This window comes from Dermacentor silvarum, chromosome 9, assembly GCF_013339745.2.
Source record: "Dermacentor silvarum isolate Dsil-2018 chromosome 9, BIME_Dsil_1.4, whole genome shotgun sequence".
In the NCBI taxonomy this organism is placed as follows: domain Eukaryota; kingdom Metazoa; phylum Arthropoda; class Arachnida; order Ixodida; family Ixodidae; genus Dermacentor; species Dermacentor silvarum.
In genome coordinates, this window is record NC_051162.1 from 121,850,109 (window position 1) to 121,874,787 (window position 24,679).

Below are 24,679 nucleotides of genomic sequence, written 5' to 3' on the forward strand. Positions count from 1 at the left end.
TCCCCGGGGAGATGGTTCTCGAACCTCAGGAGCAATGTGGAGACGACGACGACGAAGTGGAGCTTTGATATCCGTGAAAACGCCCATTATTCACGGTGAACAGTCTATCTTACCTTCTGTTATAATGTGAATCAAGCGAAGTTCTCTTGGCGCTGATATTTCATTGTCGCGATATACACTGGCTACAGTTCAGGTCAGCCGAGGCTAGTTAGTTCTGGTCGGAAGTCATGTGCCTTGGCAAATTGTATTAATGCCCTCTAAACAAAGGGTTCATTGACGCTTAATAGACATTACCGAAAATTTGTTGCACGTTATAGAAACTGACTCTAGAAGCACCGTATGCTGGGCCACTGAAGACACAGCTCGAGGTCACATGGACCAAACATTGAAACACAATGGCGACACAGTGGCCTTCGTGCTGTGGCTACTTCGGTGAACAGAAGGTGAACGTAATGGAAACGGAGGTCTTTGAAAGTCTTTGTTTTTGCGGGTCTCTGCCTAAATACTTCAGAGGACACTTACCTTGTTGCTCAAGGACTGTTCCTCGATGATATATATAGCAAGCCCCTCGCGAAGCCAATGCCGCTACAATTCGGGTACGTGCGTACGTAACGCCTACCTAGAGCAACGGCATGACTGGAAAGTGGCGTCGTTTATACGGACGATCTACATATGTTGAGTCGCAGTGCCGCTAGAGTACTTTGACTCGAGTTCTGTGATCTTGCTTCCTGTTAATGCACGCAATATGTGCCCATGATGACTCTAGATCCCAGTGAGCACATGAACACGAAGTAAAAAAAAAAAGACCAGAAAAGCCCTCGTCCGATAGCTTATTCCATGAGAAAAAAAATTAAGAATGAACGAAAATTTATTAGTGAGACTTGCTGAGGCTTATTTTTTTGCTAACTTTCTTTACGATTTCCAGGCTCCACCCGCACGCAACGCATCGAATGGTGAAGCCACATTTTCAGCAAGAACAACACTTTTTGTTAGCCCTAGCGTGTCAGATTTTCATCACGAACCATGCTTCTGGACGTTCAGACATGCGGTGGACACTAACTTTCGTGCGCCGTGCGCTTGATTGGGGCCTTCATTGTCATCCAGGAATTCGAATCCAGGAATTCAGTGTCATCCAGAAAGTGCTCCCACGCCACAGATGTGAAGGCTCGCCCGAAGAAGTGCGCGCTTCTCCGCGCGTCCTTCTACAAATGGGTGCCCGGCTTGAGGATGGGCGGCGTCTGGTAAGCGGGCTGCACGGTCTCCATGTGGTCCTGCGGTTTGTTACAGCTGCTCATCAGGGCAATGTCGTCGGTGGGCAGCGGCTGGACGATGACGTTTCTCACCCGGATGTTGCCCGCGAGAGCGGCCCTGGGCGTGAACTGCAGGATGAGGAAGAAGTCGCAAATTTTGAGCGGCAGGAACTCGAGGACGGCCCAGGTGAGCGACTGGCGCATCCCACAGCAGCAGTAGCGCACGTTGGTCTCACTGCTCAGCAGCGCACGGACGACGGCAGTGGACACCTCCTGGAAGTTCTGGCGCGAGAACCGTCTCAGCCTCTTGGCGAAGGTGAACTTGAAGCTTTCCAGGTAGGCGGATCCATACTCTTCCTGGACCAGGTTGGGCAGCCGACGAATCACTTCGTTGAGAGCCTGCGTGACTTCCGTCGGGTCCGTCATCTGGGTCCTGCGAGAGAGCGACTCACGGGCTGTGAAAAAAAAATTGTTTGACTCAACCTGTGGCTTCGAACATTGGAAGCGCCCACAGAACCACGCAGAACACCGTCGATGAGCGGCGGAGGTACTTGTGATATCAGATCGCCGCGACGCGCGGGCTTATATGCAGTGGAATACCGATTGATGGAACATCACCCGATTAACTTATCTATAGAAGCGAAAGATTACAGTAACCTTGGGCTGGTAAGTACACCATGTTTAAGGTCTTACTCAAATGAACTTTACTGGGGTACTCGCCTTAAGAAAGTAGGAGAAGTTAAACATGAGAGTAGTACTTGCTCAGCAATAGTGGCCAGCTCTCCATTTGTTCTCGCGAATGTAGTCGAGCTGGGTAGTCAAGTGTATCGTCGCTATCGTGCCGGTTATATGGTACAGTCTGAGTTCACTTATGGCTAGTTCTGTTCACAGCTCTACCAGCTGACGCGCACTGTGTATTGTGGTGGTTATCGGCACAGAGGGAAGATTGCAGTGAGCAAAACGTTTCCAATAAAACAAATGCAGCAGATCCAACAAACTGGAATCTTCATACAACGTAGCTTTTTGTGAGTGCATAAAGAGTCGAGACAGGAGTTTGTGTGTCTCATTGTTTAGAGTGGCAAGCATGTTCACATCTCTCTTGGAAATCAGCGCCCCCCACCGTAAAGCAGATGGCGCCGGCAAGCAGGTCATTGAGCAGGCCGTCAAACGCGAGACGCGAGCTTTATACCGATCGCAGGAGGTCCTGGCGTTCTTCTGTTTTTTTTTCCGCACGGCCGTCGTCGCTATACTGCTGCGGATGCGTGGAGACGAGTGCCATCTGGTGGAGGTGCAAGGAACCCAGCGGCGGTGGCGTCGGGCGCGCGCGTCCTCCGCTGTGATTGGTTGCCCTATTCCGCTAGAGAACAGCCACGCCGCAGCACCCACGGTCACAAAGGCCCAGCGACTTTCGCAAAGAAAAGCTTCACGTTTAAAATGCAAAAAAAGGTGATCGCATGAGTGTTATACTGTCGCTCTTCTTGGCTAACTTACAGTTTGATGGCTGGCTATTCAGTGAAATAGTGCCTGCCTGTCGGATCAAAATAAAGCGAATCTACTTCAAAGTGTTCGTCTTCTTCATGCATAGGCATCATCCCCGCAGGGCGCGTTACCTTCCTTCGCCTGGAAGGTTCCATATTAAACAGCAGATGTCTCTCAATACCCGCAACATGGTTATAGCTTTCAAAGAACCGCACTGTATTGACAAACACGCGTCGGCCGCTTTCGGAAATTCATGCAATGGCATTAAGGTCTGCGCCACTTTGGTGTTTTGGTACGACATTTGATAAACACGGCGAACTTTCTCTAGACTGACTGAATCTGAAATTTATCTGATTGAAAATATCTGCTGGCGGACACGTACTTGTAAAACGCCGGTTCAACAGTGCACACTTGGACGTTGAACTTGGCCATTTCTCGGCGAAGGCCGTCTGCGTAGTGGCACAGGGCAGCTGTTGTTGCTGACCCGATCACCATTCCAGGAATTGAGACCCTGCCTACGTCGGAGAAGAAATATTGTTATTTTCTAATTATGCATTTTATTTTGTGTCGCATCGTGGGCTTGAAGTAATTGAATGATGATGATAGCAAATAAATTAATAATTGTTCGAAGCCGGATGTTCAGCTGCAACTCGTGCACTGTATACCTTGAGCGTGTATGATCACAAATCGACCACCGCCAGGACCACATCCTGTGACGAGTTCCAGAGGGTGTTGATAGTGGCTGTTTAGTTGCTGCTTAGCGTAGTCAGCCAAATAAGACAAAAAACTGGTCTCGTGGGAATGTGTGGATGAGCGGAAGAAGAATAAAAATATCGTGCTTGCGTTCTGTTCAGGTCAGTGCTGGAACATTATATATATTTCGTGGTTGTGCCAAGCGCTAGACAGATACAAGCAATACATGGGCACACAAAGCGCAGCGCTCCAATAACGCGCATTGGTGTTTCCTGCGACAGCGCTTGTTAAAGTAGCCTCTCTGTACACTTCATGAACAGTGGGCGAACAAGAGAAGCCTCAGTCAGGAGCCAAAGCTTCCACGAGGAGGGTCGCCTTCGGCAGAGTCTTGACGTGGACGGGTATACATGTTGAAGCGTAGCCTCGAGGCGTAGGCTTGGCTTGTTCACCATATGTTCCTCGATTGAAGTTTCTACATTTCTGAGACTCCTTCTGACTGGCCTCTTTAGTGCCTCAAATGGACACTAAAGAAAAATACAGGTTAAGCTCTAATAATAGAATATCCTCCTAGAATACCAGACAAAGTGTGCAGAAACCATCGGCTATGATTGTCTACGTATAGGCAAATTGCCGAACACTTTTACTTCATTTTATGAAAGTCATGAATAACTTGAAGGCGTATATTTGGTGTAGTGCATGATGACATTGAGCTAGAATTTGTTGTTTCATGGCACATTTGGGTAGTGAGCAGAGACGTTAAACAGCAGGTATGTAGCGGTAGCGCAGCTCTCTCTTGCAGCCGCTTCAGTGGCGGGCGAAGAGTGGCGGGCGAAGAGGAGTGCGATCCTTCTCGAGCGACTCACCGCAGCATCTAAATCTTCAGATGCCTCCAAAGCTCTCGTGCAATAGTTTGTGACGAGAGGCCCACCTATTTGCTTGGACGCACAATGATATTACGAAGGCATGTCTTTTCAGGGAGCCAAGTGAGTGACGTCAGTGCAAGGACAGAAATTTCAAAGTATTTTATTGCGATAGCAATTATATGGACACTTCAACCGGATTCCTGCCGTCGGCGTCGCCGTCGCCGTGAGGTTCCCTATAGATAAAATCTTCGCCGCGCGCCGTATGCCCGAGCGGAAGCGTGCGGGGACGCGCGCTATCACGGAGAGCGAACGCACTCCTCCCACGCGCAAGCAAGGAAGCGGGAAGCCAGCGCCGGAGGGAGCGGGGGGGGGGGGGGGTGCGCACTTCTACTCTGCCAACAACCGCGCTCGTCGCTCGCCCGCACCGTCTCTTATCTCCCCACGGCTCTGACCTTTATGCGCCGTGCATTCGCCGCTCAGTTTCGGTTGAAGCGATAGACCGCACGTACCTTCGCTGCTGCGGCGTATGCGCTTGCTGCCAGCGTTTTGACAGTCGTTGTCTGCAGTCATTCAGTGCGATCTATTCATGTTTGTTTGTGCGCACTCACACTACGCTTATTCATTCAGTTAGTAATAGTCGGGCCACAGTTTCCAACGCACGCTACACATGTAATGCTGCCCGGATCGGCAGTGCAGCGCTACAGGTGTGTCCCTTCGCACGCGCTGCCCACGGGAAGCGCTTCTCATCAACACCACCGTTTCACACGCGCCTTCTCGTGGTCATCGAGTCTCTCTTCATGTCGGTCTACTTACGCCGCAGCACACCTGCTTACTTAATCAGCTCATGTTTACTACAATTCATATTGCTACCAAAGCCGCTCACCTTACTTCGTATGACATTGCTGTGTTGCTATCGCATTCATTGCTTCGCCCTTAGGGCGAAACTGTGACATTTTTTTTCGTATTCGCGCCGTCGTGGCTCAATAAAAGCTGCTTAAACTTGGCAGGTTCAGTCTTTACCTCTTTTTTGGAATAAAATATATAGTTCACTTTACGGATGAAAAAGTAACTAAACTCAAACAGACACCGTCAAAATCTGTGACGTTACGGTGGACACGTGCGGGAACTGAAAGGTGGTGTCTACACCGTTTTTAGTTCTTACGTCTTTTCTGGTTTAGCCAAGGCTCTTATCACAGTGAGAGAGCCTTTCTTTTGGTATTGTAGCCGGGCGCTTTACTAATACAAATGAAATACCTTATACTTTTAGTGCTCCCTTAAGGAGTGGACTAAAACATGCCATTGACCGATTTATGCCGTTCAATTTCACCGTACCGTGCAGCAGCGGTAGCTCAGTGGTTATGGCACAGCGCTGCTGAGGTCGCGAGGTCGCTGGTTCGAGCCCGGCCGCGGCGGCCACATTTCAATGGGGTCGAATTGCAAGAACGCACGTGTAGTTAGATTTAGGTGCAGGTTGAAAACCGCAGATGGTTAAAATTATATGGCAGTCTACAACTACGGCGTGCGTCGTGAGACGCACACCCTAGTGGTATTGGCACCACGATATTCATATCGTGGTATCGGTACGTAAAACCTCATAGCGCATTTTTTAAATCAGTTACGACACATACATTTGTTTAGGCGACTTGCTTTTGCCAGTTAGTGATGGTGAGAAAAAATTACTCCATCTCCCGCTAAAGGGAACCATGTGTGGATGCGAAGCAGCGGGGAGATGGTTAGCTTAAGCGGGAGATGGTTTCGCGGCAGCGTCCCGAGCGCTCATCGCGGCGCTGCACAGGAGAGAGAATGAGGCGCGCGCGCTCTGTCATTTTCATACCGCGGAACTACCGTGGCGCCCCCAGCGGAGTATGCAGCTTGAGCGGAAGATGGTTTCGCGGCAGCGGCCCGAGCGTTCATCGTAGCGCTGCACAGGAGAGAGAATGAGGCGCGCGCGCTCCGTCATTTTCATGCCGCGGAACTACCGTGGCGCCCCCAGCGGAGTATGCAGCTGTCGCACCACCTGTCGAGCGCGCCGCTCCGGATTCCTAGAGGAGAGAAAAGGCGGGAGCGTAGGAGAGGAGAGAGAGGGGGAGGGGACGCGCATGCGCTGTTGGGGTGTGGGACGCGGGCGCCGCTCCGTACAGTAGAGGATTCCTAGAGGACAGAAAGGGGGGAGCGTAGGAGAGGAGAGAGAGGGGGAAGGGACGCGCATGCGCTGTGGGGGTGTGGGACGCCGCGGGACGCAGGAGGGATGGACAAAGCCCCGCCATAAGCTGCTTCGCATCTAAAAAAATGCCAGGCCTGCGCGGCACACGCAGCACAGTCACAGCGTAAGCTAGACGAGCGTTTCGACAGTACTACCTAGTAATTTGAGTGAATGCGTCAGGAACGCGCTTGGGACGCCGTCGCGCGTGCAAGACGACGCGTTCCATCGCTGATGGCTGGCGCCGTTCGGCCCAGCCAAGCGGCCGACAATGCAACTACAACTGTCACATTCGCTCCCTTTGCAACGCGCCCTGCTTGGGACGCCGTCCCGCGTGCAAGCCGACGCGTTCCATCATCGATGGCTAGCGCCGTTCGGCCCAGCCAAGGAGCCGACAATGCAACTACGGCTGTCGCATTCGCTCCCATTGCAACGCGCCCAATCTAGCACAATCAACGTGATCCCGAGCATCCGTCGGTATGTTATCGCCATCTAGTTAAGGCGGAGGCAAAATTTACAGTGACTGAAAGGTTGCGTTTGCCGGCGCCTAAACTAGATGGCGCCACCATATCGGCGGAGGCTTGGGACCACGTTATTTGCGTCCCGCGTCTGAATCGCATCTCGTCGTCTGCGCCTGCGCGCCTGCATAGTGCGTATTTATAGGCGCGTTTCCTGCTCTCGGATAGCAACCGCTTGCGTGTCTCAGTGGTAAAATATCCGCCTCCCACGCAGCGGGCCTGGAGGTTCGATCCCGGCGGACAGCTGGTACTTTTTTCGCATGCGATAGCGGCTACGGGGCGGTGGCGGCGGCGTCATCGCGACCTGAAGCGGCTATTGGAATGAGCCCATAACAGCTTACGCTGTAAAAGCCAATGACACACATTGAACATCATCATCAGCGTATATTTTAAGCCCACTGGAGGACGAAGGCCTCTCCCTATGACCTCCATTTACCCCTGTCTTGCGCTAGCTGGCTCCAACTTGCGCCTGAAAATTCCCAGCTTCATCACTCCACCTAGTTTTCTGCCTAACGTTAAGAGGCAGGAAGAGAGCGGTGTGGATCAGAAAGCAAACGTACAATTGATAAGCTATGGTAAACTGAACCCGCTGAGTACTCACAGTGGCTTCTCTTCACCGAACACGAATTCATTCATATTTATGAAAAAAAAAAAAAGCTGCGATTCTTGCTGTGGAATATCATCATCATCATCATCGTCATTATCGGCCTGTGTTTTATGTCCACTGCAGGACGAAGGCCTCTCCCTGCGATCTCCATTTACCCCTGTCTAGCGCTAGCGTATTCCAACTTGCGCCTGCAAATTTCCTAACTTCATCATCCCATCTGGTTTTCTGCCGACCGAATATATTGATATTTAATTATTGTTTGGTTGGGAGGATTCAATAGAAAATGCAAAACGCATCATCCTGCTACCTGGACTTTCTATCAATTGAGCTCGCAGCACCTTGGAATCAAACTATGTAACCTTTGACGTATTCGTCCACAGTTCATGATAATTGAAAAGTGAAGTGGTTATATTCGAATAAATGCGGTATGTATGCATACAATATTTTCCAACGCTAAAAAACGAGAAAACTAAATAGAGAAGACAAGACTGCGCACTGACAATCGAATAGACAAGATATAGCGCTATCAGCGAATGCCTTGTGTTCCAATACTTGCCATAGATGGCTAAATAGACGGCTAAGAGGATAACGTTCTTCGTATCTCCCGAAGAAGACGGCTTAGAGAAGACGGCATCGAAGTAAAAAAGATGATGCTCGCTAGTTTCCTGTCCAATCAAGATTGTGGTCGAGCAGAATAGTTTGAAACTCGACGGGAAGCCCGCCTGCGCTCAAGAAAACGTGGTAACGCTTTCCTCTGCGCTTAATGTATGCTACTTGGTGTTTTTCATAGGTTCGTACACGCAAGCTTTAAAATACGCGTGCAGCGACCAGACGTGCTTTTCTTAGCTTTTTCTTGTTGGCTGAAGCAGAAAGGGGTGGGGGCGCCAGAAAATTTTTCTGTTAGTGGGAGGGGGGGGGGGGGGGAGGCACAGCATGATTATCCATATTCTTTGGGGATGCTCCTGAGGAGCACGCTTGGCACTGAATGGTGGGAGGAGGAGGTTGATGAGTGTGGCGACCACGCCTGTGCACGTGGCTTACGTTTCTATGGTTATAACGTCACGGTGCCGGCGTGGCTGCAGCGGCGATTGCGTAAGATGCATGGGAAGTGCGGTAACCCTGGCGGCGTTTGTATCGGCCTAGTGTGTGACCCCTAGCGGTCTCCATGAAAAAAATCACCAGCCCTTCCTCTGTCGAGAAAATGGGGGTAAGCGAAGCTTGTCGTGTGTGTATCTGACCTTCGTGGTGGTTTTCTTTCTTTCTCTCTCTTTTCCTTTTCTCTTTTTCTTTTTCTCTCTCTCGCTTTCTTTCTTTCTTCCTTTCTCTCGCTTTCTCTTTCTCTGACCTTCTTGATAATTTTCTTTCTTTATCTTTGTCTCTCTTTATTTTATTTTTCTCTCTCTTTCCATTCCTTTCTTTCTTTCTCTCTTCATTCCTTTCGTTCTCTCTCTTTCTCTCTTTCTTTTTTGGCGCTGGTATGTGCCAATGAGCTTGGACCCTGTCAGCACTATCGCCAGGATCAGCCCACTTTTCAGCGTGACACCACCACCACCACCACCACTACCATTGCCGAAACTTGTGAGCCTATAAAGCTTCGTTCAAATTATGTATGATTTCATAATGTATTCAGGCTATTTATGCAGCCCACGTATGCAGCCTAAACAGCTTTGCTGCTAATCCGTTTCCATACGAATGTTGCGGCCCCTCCAATTTAGTTTCAGTGGCACAGTTACAGGTATATTTGCATTCGGCGATATTAGCTTAAAGGTCGTGTAGACATACTAAAAAGATTGGTAATTAGATATTTATGTCGTGGTTTCGCGAAATAATAATTAGACATGCAGACAAGGCCTACAGATTAACCAGAGCAATCATGCCGGCTTTTCAAGATAGCATATGTTAGCAGCGTCTTCGTAGACTCGGCTCCATTGGTAGACGAGTAGTGCAAGAATATATCCGCAGCACCTAGTCGCATTTTGAGGCAACGTTCTAACACGGCCGCTACATAAAAAAAAAAAAAAACGCCGCATATCCACGGGGTGAATGATGATGAGTGGGCGGAAGCTCCAGAGGGAATCATCCGTGTAATTCGCCCAGTCTCGCCGCACTAAATCGAACGACCAATGACACGCGCCATATGTGACGTCATTCCTATTTTATAACAGCGCCCTTCATTATAATTGCCCCATCTCCCGCTTAAGGGGACGCTAGCACAAACGCGTTATAAACGTGCAGTACTCTCTAGTAAGGGGGAGAGCCACAGCGTCTTACGCAGCCGTTTACACATGCCGGAACGTGCACCGCATTTGCCGACGCCATCACATGACTGCTGAGAGAGTATAACCCCGTATTCAAAACGCTCCTCGACTTGAACTTGGATAAAACGTGGATAAGCGCGGATAAAACGCCGATAAAAGCGCGGATAAAACGCGGATAAAACGCCGACGGCGTCGACAATAGCTCTGCGCGTTGCTGGTGCTGCTGCATGTCCAAGTTTATGCAGCTGATAAAACTACTATCCTTACTCCGTATGGCTCTTTACTAATTTGCTATCGCAATTGATGCTTCGCCTTTCGGGTGAAGCTGCGACAACTTTTTTTATTGCGATATCAATTATATGGACACTCCAAAGCAGATTTCTGCCGTCGGCGTCGCCGTCGCCGTGAGGTTCCGTATGACGTCAATGGAGATGAAATCGTCGCCGTGCGCCGCCGAACGCTGTATGTGCGAGTGAAAGGGCGCGAGGAACGCGCGCTTTCACGGGGAGGGAACCCACGGCGGAGAACAAATGCGCGTTCTGCGCCGTGCTCCCTTAAGGGCTGCAGAAGTAGGCGTCTCTTTCCTCCTTTACAATCACCATATATGTAGAGCAAACGCGCCTTCTTCCGACGCGCGAAAGGCCGTACGGGGGGGGGGGGGGGGGGGGGGGGCGACGTTTAGCTGCGGCACCAAGTGCCTATTTATATCAGAGACTCCGGCAACAGTCACCAACGCCGCACGCATTTTGTGCGAACGCGGGCAAAACGCCGACGGCGTCAACAAGTTCTGCGTGTGGCCGGTGCTGCTGCATGGCCAAGTTTATACAGCTGATAAAGCTACTATCATTACTCCGTATAGCTCTCTACAAATTTGCTTTCGCAATTGATGCTTCGCCTTTCAGGTGAAACTGCGACAACTTTTTTTGTAAGAGTTCCAGCACAGGATGCTATTTAAGTGACTGTCGGACTTTTCATGAAGCCTGAACTTCTCTACGGCTTTCTTCCATCTGTTGAAGCGAAGTGTCATCGGCGGCGGTGGTGGTGTCACGCTAAAAAAAAAAAAAAATGGGGTCAGCTTCACACCAGTGGTTTGAAGTCTGAGCAAACAGCGAAGCTGGTTGCCCTTTCCTAGCTTTTCCTTGGCTTTTCATTAGCTTCAACTTGGTTCTTTGTTAGCTTTACCTTAGCCTTTTCATTAGCTTCAACTTGGTTCTCTCCTAGCTGTAACTTGGCCTTTCTATTAGCTTGGCTTTTCTAGGCTTTAGGTGGCGGTGCTGGGGAAACTCTGGATCGGTGCGAAGTCTTCGGAGTCGCTCTCAAGTGGCAGCGCGGCACTTTTCGCACCACTCCTCCTCTTCTTCGGACGTGACGATCTTCTTCGGACGACCCAGGTGCTGCACGCAAACGCACGAGGCAAGGTGTGTCTCCGCGCCTCGGCGACGCGGAGCTATATACTCTATAGTGACGTCATTGCCTAGCTTCGCCTCCGCGCGGCTGTGGGGAGAAGCTTGGCAGAGCTACGGCGGAGAAGCAAGCGGCGCTGCTGCGGAGGTTAGGCAAGACTATTGGTTTCAGCTTCCCTAGCTATCACTTGAGTGTTTCCGAAGTGACGGGGTTCTCTGGCCGAAACCTGCCGAGCCGCTGCCAAAGGCATCGGCTGCAGTTACGGACATCGGGCGCGGGCGGCGCGAACGCGGGCAAACGCAGTCGGCGTCGGCAGCAGTTCTACGCTTCCTACTACCACCTGCCTCACTCTTCATCACCACCTCGCATTCACCCGCCGTGGTTGCTCAGTGGCTATGGTGTTGGGCTGCTGAGCACGAGGTCGCGGGATCGAATCCCGGCCACGGCGGCCGCATGTCGATGGGGGCGAAAGGCGAAAACACCCGTGTACTTAGATTTCGGTGCACGTTAAAGAACCCCAGGTGGTCTAAATTTCCGGAGTCCCCCACTACAGCGTGCCTCATATGAGAACTGGTTTTGGCACGTAAAACCCCATAATTTAATTTAATTAATTTAATTTAACCTCGCATTCGCTATGCTGCGCGATGCTATTTTTATACACTGTTTTCACTCTCTCAGCTCTCTCTCCTCCAGCTCGGCGAAGTAGTAGTATGCGAGGAGGTGGCGCTCCATTGCTAGGGGACGCCCGTGACGTCATCGCCAGGCGGAGGAGTTTTCTGCGTACTCCACCGGACTACCTCCAGCTTAAACAGCTTCGCTGTTAAAAACCCGGCTGCTTCCAGAGTAAAGCAGCTGTTTCAGCTGCACCGGCGCCAGATCACGTGATGCGTGCGACCAATCAGGGTCGTTTGGTGTGTCGCGGGGAGGGAAAGGAAAGGTAAGGGCGTTGGCGCGGGCTCCGCCGGGTTTCCCTCGTCTCAGATCAGTCTCGGCGTTCGAATGGGAAGGCCGCGCGTGGTGCGTTCCGCCGAGGAGCAGGCTGCCTTTGAGCAACGACGGGGGGGGGGGGGGCTTCTGAATAAATGAATAAAGAGAGGCGATGTCTCCCCCCGCCTTCACCCCCCTGACGCCATCCCTGAGGCGAGATGGCGTCAAATCCCCAGCGACGTCTTCCAAGTGCGTTCTGTACCTTGAACTCAAAGCTGCCTTCTTAACAGTCAAAGCAACGTTCCCTTCAATGCTGGCCAGAATTGAACGTTACCACAAACCAGTAAGACAAGACATAGCGCTCTGTCTCGTCTTGTCTATTTGGTTAAGTGCTCGGTTTCGTCTTGTTTATTAGGTTATCCCGCTTACGTATTGGGCAATATCATCAAACCAAACCAACTAGCTACGCAGCATGCAGATTAATGTGTTCACTAAGCACAGATAGTACAGGAAAATCAGATAAAATTAAAAGAAGAACTGCTTACCTTGCAACCCAGTAATAAAAACAACGCGGCCGTTGCTGCTCTTGATTTGCGGCAGACCGGACATGACGAACTTCAGCGTGCCGAGGATGTTGATGTCGATGACCCGCTGCATTTCCTTGAGAGGTACCCACTCCAGTTCGCCGTAGCATGCCACGCCGGCATTGGCCACGACACCCCAAAGAGCTATCACGAAAAAAAAAGAGACTTGAAGTCTGGACTGATGACTGTTAAAATTATGAGCGACAGAGATAAAATTCGCCGGCATGATAAAACGATAAGAAGACCCGTCTGTTACCAAGGTTGGTCTTCAAGGGATAGTAAAACAATATTTTGCTAAAGTAGGCCAATATGTGCAGCTTACACATCAAAGGCAGCAAATCTATGACAGGCGGTTCTCAAACCCTTTGAAAGTCCTAAGGGTGTCGATTACCCTTGCCGGAAATCTACCCAAGTCTTTGCAGGCGCTTCATTATATCCGGTGCGATTTCTTCGCTATGCCCGAACCTTTTCTAGTATTCTTCAATATGTGCGAGCTTAGAACCTAATAATAAATTAAAAAAAAGAACTGATTTGAATTACGTGGGGCATCAGGGCAATGACAGTACTGAAACAAGGGAAACGGCATGTTACCAGATGCACATAAATTGTTGCGTTGACCAAAGGATTGAAGTGTGCACTGCACATTACTTTAGAGGAATTCGAGCAATGAATCGAAGCAAATTCGTACACGGGTTAGCCAAAGGCAAGCCATTCTTATTGAATGAATGGGAATTATTGAGGCAGAAATTATCTACCCCGTGCGTTATCTCAGGAACTTGTCCCTCTCTGCGCAACAACCGGACATATCCTGCAGAAGATTCATTCGGAACAGTATTCAGAACCATGTTTATTTCCACTCGATACTCTATTGCCTGGTCCTATTTTTTATACATTAGAGGAAAGAAATATAATATTCGACAATTTCGAATAGAGACGGAGAGGACAGATACAATCTTTGATGATACGCTGGATATGCTATCCTGGCTGTTCACCTGACATGCTACTGCAGTTGCTGAGTGATGATCATGATGCGTGCAGTGGCAAACGCTCGAACAGTACACACGCATAAACACCACAGAGATATTTACAAAGTAGTGATAACGCTTGTGGCCCGCAAGTACATCAGCAGCGCTTTCGTGGCGCGTAACGCACAGGTGGTGCTTTTCCATGGGCCGAGAATGTACCACAGTTCATAAGAAAGAGTATTCGATTCGTATTCGGAAGTTCAAATATTCGACCATCCCTAGTATTCAGTGCTTCTCTTTGGTGTCCGTTTAGCACTGTTTTGCCCAGACACAGTTACACGTCAAGAATGAAATAGAATAACTGCAAACAAGCCATGACGTGTTATTAGATTTATAACTGGGGTAGTACATTATTATTTGATTATTGAGTAATCGGCTTGCTGAAATATGCACCGCAGAAAACTCTCTCCGCCGTATCAAAAAAAAAAAATGGAGGAAGACTAGCTTACCTTTTAGAGTGGCACGCGATAGCATTCAAAAATCCCCTGACTGCTTCTCACGTTTCCCGACAACTGCAGCTAATGCAACCGTAATGGTTACCGGGAAACGCTGGCGGCGAACGCTATGCACCAAGGCGAGCTCTCTGGTGCAAACACGGCCTCTTGCATGGGCCAATCCTGGAGATAGTGCCCAACCGCGCCAAAAAAAAAAAATACATCATTGTCAGGCTTCCTTTATTGTTTCGCACTTTTAATATTTCAGTCTGAGATGACTTAACATAAAAGGCGTGCGCTGTGGGTGTTTGTTTCATGTTATTTGTTTGTGGATTGTAATTCTCAAAATTCCGAGGAATAGCTTTGTCAAGAATGCAAGACAAGGTATGAGCAACATTAGTGATAGAATGGTGTGGTAGTATAATAACCCTCATATACCACACGTCATAGAAGAAGGCGTGACATATAAACATCGTCATCGCCCTATATATCTCCCTGCGATCTCTAATTACCCCTGTCTTGAGATAGCTGATTCCAACTTGCGCCTGCAAATTTCCTAACTTCATCACCCCACCTATTTTTCTGCCGTCCTCAACTGCGCTTCCCTTCTCTTGGTATCCATTCGGTAACTCCAATGGTCCACCGCATTACATGGCCTGCCCAGCTCCATTTTCCCTCTTAATGTCAACTAGAATATCGGCTATCCCCGTTTGCTCTCTGATCCACACCGCTCTCTTCCTGCCTCTTAAAGTTAGGCCTAACATTTTTCGGTCCATCACTCTTTGTGCGGTCCTTAACTTGTTCTTCAGATTCTTTGTTAACGTCCAAGTTTTTGCCCCATATGTTAGCACCGGCAGAATGCAATGATTCTACACTTTTTCAACGACAGTGGTAAGCTCCCAGTCAGGGTTTGGCAATGCCTGCCGTATACACTCCAACCCAGTTGTATTCTTCCGTAAATTTCCTTCTCATGATCAGGCATATACATATACCTGCATATATTTGGAGGGCCTCCGTGGTTGGAGATAATTTTCTCGGCCGCCGACGCCGACACAGACGCCGACGCCCGATTTTCTTCGGCACGGGACCCTTAACGCTGTCGCGTTAAAGCATGGAAAGGTGCTGCCATATACTATGCGTGAAATGTTTCGTACTTGAACCAGAAATTGGACGTATCAGAATAACGTAACATATACCGTGCCGCAAATTAGTTCTGCACAAGGCCACAAGGTGGAGGAAGGTTTATGAAAGAGCAAGTTCTCATCCACTGGACTTTAGCGCGGAGCTATGAGGAAAAAAAAAAACAATACGATCTACAAGAAATCCCTTGTGGATTTCTTTTGACAATTACCCCTTTCACGAACATATATGTTAAGTTGCAGGGTTAACATTGGACCGCTCTGTACAGCTTGGCAGCGTAGGGTCCTCTGCGTTTATGGTCCTCTCTAGTCGGTTAACGTCCGATACTATCCGGTTTTTGCACCTCGGAAAAAAGTCATACAAATCAGGTTAAATCCGATATCTCACCGAAGTTTGCTCGCTTGTAAAGAATAATAATAAGTGCAGGTTTCACAAAACTAATGAATGCGGCCCATATTTTTACGAGTCGGAAGAGCGTACTTAAGGAACTCGTAGAAAAGAAGGACGACAGCCGAGGTGTTGAAAGCCTGACAGGTCGTGGGATAGGCATCTAAATTTTCCCAACGGATATGATAATGTACAGCTGTAGGGGAAAAGTATTAGCGCTAGTGACCGACCAACCGATCAGATAAATTGCGGCACGCGACGCTTTTGTTCCCCAGCACAACGAAAACGAGTAGTGTCAGGCAGCCCCTCTTTGAAACATGAATCATGTGGCGCTTAAGATACCAATGTGTGCACGGACACAAGAGCGCCGCGTACAGCAATTTCCCTGCTCCAGTGATCGGCCACTTGTGCTAATCTTTTCCCGCTACAGCTGTACGTCACGGGTTTCGTACCTCCTGCGAAACATACCCGTGTGCATAACCTTTAGTAATTTTTTGTTTTCCCAAAAAGTACAAGTACAAATAAGTAACCTCAGTTTGTCTGTACTTGTTGTTTTTGTTAATGTGGGTTCTCTTAAATGCAATAATAACGCCTGACAACGAGGATTTGAAGTGATGAGTTCGTCGCATGGTTTGCGTGGCATGTTTGTATCCTTTGAGAGATTACGTTCGGTTGGACAGAGCGTTTGTGTCCAAAGGAAGACCATTGATTGTGTAGAGAGTTTGTAAATGTTACCAGGAAAAAACTCGGTATTTGGGCTGCGAGAATACAAGAACGCCGATTTCTCTCCAGTTTTCGTGCGTGCCAAAAAAAAAAAAAAAGAGACGCGCGATTTCTAGCCGGTTTTCTTCTTTTTTCTAGAGGTGATGATGGGGGGGGGGGGGGGGGGTATGTAAATGGAACATACAGTTATCAACTTGCTGAAAAAATCACAGCATATCCACGGGGTGAATGATGATGAGTGGGCGAAGCTCCGGAGGGAATCATCGGATCTCCCGCTTAAGGGGACGCTAGCACAAACGCGTTAGGAACGTGCAGTACTCTCTAGTAAGGGGGAGCGGCCACAGCGTCTTACGCAGCCATTTACACATGCCGGAACGTGCACCGCGTTTGCCGACGCCATCACATGACTGCTGAGAGAGTATACCCCCCGTATTCATAAACGCTCCTCGACTTGAACTTGACTTGCCACCGCTTTGGGCAGCGCGTTCGAAACGCGTTGGAGGTAAGGCGGAGAGGCCACAGCGTCTTACACCAGCTTCTTACACGGGCCGTAACGCGCTAGCACAAACGCGTTAGAAACGCGCTAGAAACGCGGCCTTTCGTTAATGTTGAAAGAATTGCCCGAACTGAGACTGCTTCAAGGGGCGTCTGGACGGCGACATGTTGGCAAGCTACAGTTAAAGGTGCCCCCAAATTTTTACGCGCCGAATGCGAAAACAGTATAAAACCCGAGAACGATGGACCATAACTATAGGCCGATTCCATGTCAAAAACGCACATTTGCCGTTGAGGCGTTCCTTGACGTCTTCGTACGCTCTGACGATAGTGTCGGGCTTGAGGTAGTCCACGTGGAGTACGGTGATCGAGTGGGACATGAGGGTGCGCGACCCTTCCGAGTTGAGGTCCAGACACCCGGCGAACACAACGAAGCCTTTCTGCTGTAGTCCCAGTGCGATCATCTGCCCGAGACCCGTGTCGCATCCTGTGACAAAAAAGAAACAAAACGTGCATAAACATAGCTGATGATTGCCTACGTAAGCGAATCGCCGGACGCTTCTGGAAAGCTGTTCGCGTTTTGAAAGGAATGACGCGCTTGAAGGCGTTATATTTGTTTTAGTGAGGCCATTTACGTAGCGTTTGTTTTTTCATTGCGTAGTTTCCGTAGAGAACAGAGCCGTTAACCAGTCCATATTTAGTGGTAATACGGGCCAATTTGTCATGTGTGTGTTGCCTCGCGCGGTGCGATTGCCAGCGTCAAAGGCGACTGCCGTGCCGCCACCTCAGGGGGAGAGGGCTACGGGTGAAGAGGAGGGCTGTCCTTTCTGAGCGTTCCATCAGCCTTCAGACGGCCAGAAGCTCTAGCACGACAGCACGTGCGTCTTCGAGATATTCGGCGACGAACGCTCCCAGGAACTCGGTCGTGCCATTTGCATCGGCGCCTTTGTATTGACGGTGCAAGTTCGATCACTACGAAAATGGGCGAACGAGGCAAGGAAATCTATTTGCTTTGAAAAGAAACTGCTGTTTACGTAAGTGAAGCCGTTACTTTTTCTTCTTCTTTGCGATGCACGCAACCATGTTTATGCGCGCCTTATTATAAAGCATGTTGTGGAGTCCAAAATGCATGCAGGAATTCTTCTCTGTCATATTTCGCAGATTTAAGTAGGATCATCTTGCTGATCTACTGAGTTTTATGGCATCTTCAGTTGAGAAATGTGTGGACAAAGCCTTCTGGTTATTTTTGCCATCCAGACAGTCCACTTCCTTAAATTTCTTACATTTGGGATACCCCAGTTCTTGGGCCACTGGGTATTCGCAACTGTGTATGTACCCGTCTGAATGCGAAAGCATTACATGCCCCATTACGGGAAAATCTGGCGTCGTCGTCAGCAGCGTGACCGAGGGATGGCACCAAAAGTGGCCGACGCCGCAAAGAGTAAAACACGTCAAAAATGTTCGGATTGACGTCAAGTTTCTGAAGGAGGTGCCTGTAAACGAAGTAATTAATAGCTTTGAAAAGAAAATTTGGTACATTTCGGTCTGGGTGGGAATCGAATCCGGGCCTCCGGGGTGCGACACGCTTCCCTGACGTCACGGCGGCTCCACGTGTCTGGTTGACTAAAGGTGTGCCTAGTGCGTGCCTGATTGCACACGTCACGTCGCAGCCATCTGGCTGACTAAAGGTTTCACCAAAGGGACTATTATGCTTTCGCATTCCCACATGTAAGCAGTCTTAGGTGTGTCTGTCGAATTTTTCGGTCAGTCCACCAGAATGGGTTTCTGCCACTGTGACACAAGGGGTATAATATGACAGTATGAGATGTTTCATACACTTCTACGATACGTGTGTCATATGTGATAGATAAGTATGACATTTGTGTCGCACTTAACTGTGCGTGAACATCTCATCATTATTCTTACTTCGAGAAGCATCCAACATGACGTTCGTTCTCGTGGCATCACTGCGCTGACATATCGCAGTGCGAATCCGCCTGGATTCGACTTGGTCCGTCTGGACTGGTGTTTCCATCGCAGCATAGCTTTTGAGCGCTGTAGTGCTACAAGCCTACATATTGCATGGCGAAGAAGTTGTGACGTGTGTGGTGCATGAACATAAGCATTGCATGAGATCACACGTTGCGTAGTATGGAAATGCAGACATTTGTACACCTGGATTCACTTTAAAAGAAAACGGAAGCGGTATCTCGCAACTAGTATTGTAATACCGCAGCAAAGCAAGCATACATGCAGTGACCGCAGTATTGGCCAGGGTATGCGTGTGTTGTGCAGAAAGTGCTCTCAAAATACACTAGGCCGATCTATTGGTTCGGTTAAAATACAGCCAGGTCCTTGCTTATCGACAAGCAATGACTTCCCAGAAAGCGCTGGTAATCTCCCTGAGGTAGACGTGCGGGACCTTCAAGCTGGTGGCGTCCCGTGTCTATCATTTTTGCTTCTTTTCTATAGTTCACTAAGAGACTGCTCACGACTACACTGGCCTATTTTGTTTCAGTATTTCAGATGTGTAGTTCACCGGTACAGCTGAGCCTTATGCTCCGCTTTAGTGCCTTTCGAAGAAGCTCACATAGACGGTGCCACATATATATATATATATATATATATATATATATATATATTGCCTCATGGTATTGCAAGAAACTCTGCGGCTGCAAGTACCGAATTCGTAATTGTAACGAAAAGCATCACAACATAAGCACAGTCGCAGAAGACCTAGGGCATGAAAAACGAGCGCTAAACTCACACGAGACATAAAAATAGGCGAGATAACGATTCTCAGTACAGGTAGGAATCCAAACGTACGACTGATATTAGACGAACATTGAATATCAAAGAGTGGGAGTGATTGTATCAGCGATCCGTCTGCCAAGCTTTCTAATAGACAGAAAGCGTTTCTTGATGCGCACGTGCACACGCATTCGTTGTTATAGCCCTGTTTCGCGCATGTCCTTTTTGATTCATAAATATTCTACGTACTCACTGGCTTGGGCCGTTCAATAAAAGTGATAGATAAGCGCCTGTTCTGCATAACTTCCGCTACTTTTCGTTTCAAATATGTCGGATACACCTAACACACGCCCGAACTAAAATCTTTTGAGAAACCCCTTGCTTTCACGCTGAAAGACCCCTTACCAAAAGGCGTTTCTTCGCTAACACACGGTACTAGTACAAACTGTTATATGTTTTCAGTACAAGCAATGCAGCAAAGCGCATGGCGCAGCTTCTTTAAACTAAAACTGACAAAATGAAAAAAAAATGTATCTGGTCAAATGGCATCATTGCGGAAGTATAAAATCGTTTGTGTAAGCACTAAAATTATTAATAAGGCACCTTTGTGGCCTCGTCAAGTTTTGCGTTGTGAGGACCTGTACATGAGATTGCCCCTTTAGTTCCATGAGGAACTTCAGATATCTCCCCTTGCACAAGGAACTTTAACCAAAAAGCAGACACTTGTGTCACTCAGCGTGAACGCCTCTCCGGCAGCTGTCCCCTAGTGCGACAGCCTTTGGAGTGCTAGTGTGTCACAAGCGTAAGACACTGGGCCACGAAAAAGTTTCACTGAATTCATGCACGCCCCACACCTGTGACAAAGACGGCCTTGCCGGTCACCGGTAGCCTGCGGCCGAAGTTGGCCGTCAGGTGGCGCTTGAGGCAGAAGCCGATCACGATGGCGAAGGTTACGTGGCCGATCAGGGAGACGGCGTAGGCCAGGGGCGGCGTGACGGCCGTCACCACGAAAGTGCACAGGGACAGTCCCGCGAATACCAACATGGGAGCGCTGGCCTGGCGCCTACGCGTCGTCTCCACGGCGACATCGGCAGTCGCCGAACGCCCGGAGAACGCTGCGCATGCGAATCGCGGAGTTAAGCTTACAAGAAAACTTTAGCTCACCGCCAACAACGGTTTTTCTCTTCAAATAAATAACATGCAAAACGTGGAAATCATTTTCTGAGAAAACGGCTCGACCTATTTGAATGAAATGTGTCGCATTTGAGAGAGGAAGTAAAATTATAGCAACTGTTGGAAGCGCAATTTCCATTCAGGGCCTCGAATTTTGTTAGCTTCACCAAAATTGTCGGAAATCGGCAAGTTCAAGGAAAACTGAAAACATGAAGTTGACAAATATGTAACTCTGCACCAAAAGAAGGTATCAATTCTAAAAAAATGCATCTCTTACATCTTCCCCAGCGGTCAAATGTGATATACAAGGTTACTCCTTATGTGAAAATTTTGAAATGTTTACGAGTGTTTTTGCAAAATACTAACTACAAATTAGTGGTACATTTCAGAGAAGCCTATAAGCATCGATTTTGGAAGGTGTAGATGCATTACTAGGTGCGCCATAAGGAATTCTGACATCGCTTTTGATTGCGCAGTTACAGTGCTGTAAGCTTGATAAACCACTTTCTTATAATTTTCAATATTTTCTTAAAAATCATCTATGGCCTAAATTGAAGAGCCCCTGGCTGCTGTTACTAAATATTAACGTTTTCGTGTAAATGCAATAAACCTCATCAAAATCTGTGGAGTGCATGGTTACCGAAAAAAACAATATCTCCGTTCCCTTGAATTTAGATAGCAGCTCCCAGACTTTACCTTTGGAAACTTTGCTTCAGCAACTCCTTTCTGAATTCAAGAGAACAGAAAAATAGTCTTTTTTTCAGCGTCCACTGTACCAAATTTAACGATCTTTGTTTGTTACATATAAAAGATAGTTCATATCTTTCAGCTCTCAAGAGCGCAGTATTCATTTTTAATTAGCCAATGAGCTGTTATACAAAAATTGCTGAAATATTGTCAATAATAAAAAGAAAGCCAGAGCATTTAACTTGCAACTTTGTAACTCAGAAATAAACCACAACATCAGAATTATGCAAACTAGAGCCATCGAGACATCTAAAGCAGACAAAAATGATACATTACACGCCACCTTAAGAGATACCACTAATTTGTGAGTAGGACTTTGCACAATAGAACAGAATTATGGATCTGCTAACTTTGTGCTTAAATTTTTTGTTGTAACATCGAATTAAGGCATCGAGTATTGTAGAAACTATAAGACAATAACTGAAAGCTATGCTTAATACTTTCGTAGATTACAGCTTTTTCTTTTAAACACAATAACTCTTATCGAATTCGGTACAACGCTGGTCTATTAAAAGCATTTCTGCGTTTCACATGTATTTGAATAGAAAGTTTGTGTCGGCCCCGAGCTGAAACATTCCCTTGAACAAAGCTTGAGGTTTACAAGCTAAATCTAAAACAAAGTGATGAATCCAATTTTTATGACACTTTGTCTGCCCATATGGCGCCCCGGGGCAAGACATAACTGTGCAATCCAATATAGTCCATCTAAATGCTGCATTAAGATCGCCATTATATAGACGATGGGTCTGATGAGGCAATTCACCTTTATTAACGTGACGTCCATGCTTCTTGGAGACGCCGCGTTAGGATATAGGCAGCAAAAAGTAACGCGGTGTATATTAAGTACGTATTAACTTATGTAGTTACTAATTTCTTACTAGCTCATTTTAAGAGCTTGGGGCCAACTTCACCATCTCTATTTAGCTATATTAAACACACAAGAACCACTAAATTGGTTTGAATTAAATTTGTGGTATTTAAGGGACGAAGCTAATTTCTAGCGACTGCTGCAGGCACAAATCTGGTTTACCGACGCTATTGCTCTTTACAAAATATCCAAACATTGGTAAATAATGATGACGACAAAAGAAGAAGAAATAAACAGTTGGTAGCTTTTATGCTAAGATATGCCTGACTGTCCATGGTGCCATTGAAGATAAATGTCGTTAACAGTAATTGATCGATCAAGCAAGAAATAGCGATAACAAGCCACGAACATTACTGAATGACCGTCGGGAATAAAACTGCCACTGGACAGGCTACGATTGAAGTCATCTCGCTCTCTTTTGTTTTTTAAGCAATAAACTCACCCGAGCTTTCCCTGCAAAGATAAAGTTGTGATAAGTGCGAATAAGGCGTTAGGCGAAAGCGTGAAACTTGTATCTCTTCGTCAGACACGAGTGATTTGATCAATGCCCGAGAAGATGCCCAGCGTTCTTGATACTCTGATGACCTTTGCGCCTCCTCGCATGCAAAGGATACTTACCCATTGAGTCAGTCCTGCTCATGACGTCATAGTGGTCACACCGAGTGCTTGCGAAGGCCGCGACCTGGGTCGCGCTCGCCGTGGTCTTCTTGCAGGCCTAGAGTCCCGGCGGCCGGCCGGGATCGGTCAGTGCTCGACCGCTGCCCACATATCGCATACTGATGGTGATCATAATGACGTCAAATATTGTGACTCGTACCCTCTAAGAGGGATTCACCAAGAACATGGAGCCGCAGGCATGGTGCATAATTGGAACAGCCTTTCAAAACTGAATAACTTAAATCAAATAGAAAAGAAAATTGATAGAAAAGAAAGTGATTGAGCAGTCAGAATGGGATTAAAAATCTTTCGTTTAAATTATCAGGATTAAAAGACCCTATCGAGTGGAGATAGAAAAAGGAACGATTCAATAGTCATCATTGTTCCGTGTTTTACAATGTAGAAAAAATTTGTTGATGCGTGTTTGATAAAGTCTGGTATCATCATTTCCTGCACGCGGAACTCATCCCTGCGTCTACACGACATTCATTACGAGCTGACCACGTTGACAAATTGGGGTGTGGGTCCTGTCGTATAGAAACACATTTTTGCATTCTTTCATTCCGCACACGTCTCGAGACTGGAACCACCTACCGGCAAACATTGCTTCTGTAAGATTATCGCTTATAATGTCAGACAATCTTTGTTCGCGTTCTTACATTGTAATTAATGTACCACATGACCATTTCTTCTCTTTTTGTGTGTGTGTGCCTTTATGTGCTTTGTGTTCTCTTCGGTTTGCTTGGTGTTTTATACTGTTCGATTTTTTTCTTCAATTTCACCTTTTCATAAATTTTTCGGTAGATCACCTTGGTCTCACTACTCTATAACTTGGCATATTTTTGCTATTGTTGTTCAATAATCTGGAACCCATTCCTTTCTACAATGTTTTTTTTGCGTTTGGGGTTATATCGAATAAATAAATAAACAAACAAACAAACAAACAAACAAACAAACAAACAAACAAACAAACAAACAAACAAACAAACAAACAAACAAACAAATAAATAAATAAATAAATAAATAGTTTTAGTCGTGGGAGACAAAAAGGAGGTTTTCTATATAGCAGTGTATATATTCCTGTGTGTGTGGGGGGGGGGGGGGGCGCGTCCATGGAGGATGCGAAAGATCACATAACAGGAATGTTTTAGGGTGAGCCGGAACACAGACGTTATAAGATCAGTGTCTGACTGTTCGGACACACTATTTATTGTATGCTGTAGGTTGAATTTATTGGGCTTTAAAAGTAATTGTGAATAACTGTATAGACATGCATTTATTTGTTTATTATCTTATTTTAAATCATCGTCATCATCATCATAATCATCATCGACCTATTCATGTCGATTGCAGGACGAAGGCCTCTCCCTGTGATCTCCACTTACCCCTGTCGTGCGCTAGCTGATTCCAACTTGCACCTGCAAATTTCCTAACTTCATCACCCGTCCTTGTTTTCTGCCGCCCTCGACTGCACTTCCCTTCTCTTGATATCCATT

General features: G+C 47.5%; 1 protein-coding gene across 1 annotated transcript; it reads right to left on the reverse strand.

Moving 5' to 3' along the window:
• Nucleotides 1-549: 549 nt before the first annotated feature.
• LOC119464965 (retinol dehydrogenase 5-like) lies at nt 550-23,276 on the reverse strand. Its single transcript, XM_037725823.2, has 6 exons — nt 23,145-23,276; nt 20,593-20,853; nt 17,271-17,474; nt 12,745-12,927; nt 3,112-3,244; nt 550-1,683 (listed from the first exon to the last, which is right to left on the reverse strand). The coding sequence occupies exons 1-6, from the start codon at nt 23,164-23,166 to the stop codon at nt 1,203-1,205; spliced, it is 1,284 nt and encodes a 427-aa protein (XP_037581751.2). The 5' UTR covers nt 23,167-23,276; the 3' UTR covers nt 550-1,202.
• Nucleotides 23,277-24,679: the final 1,403 nt, after the last annotated feature.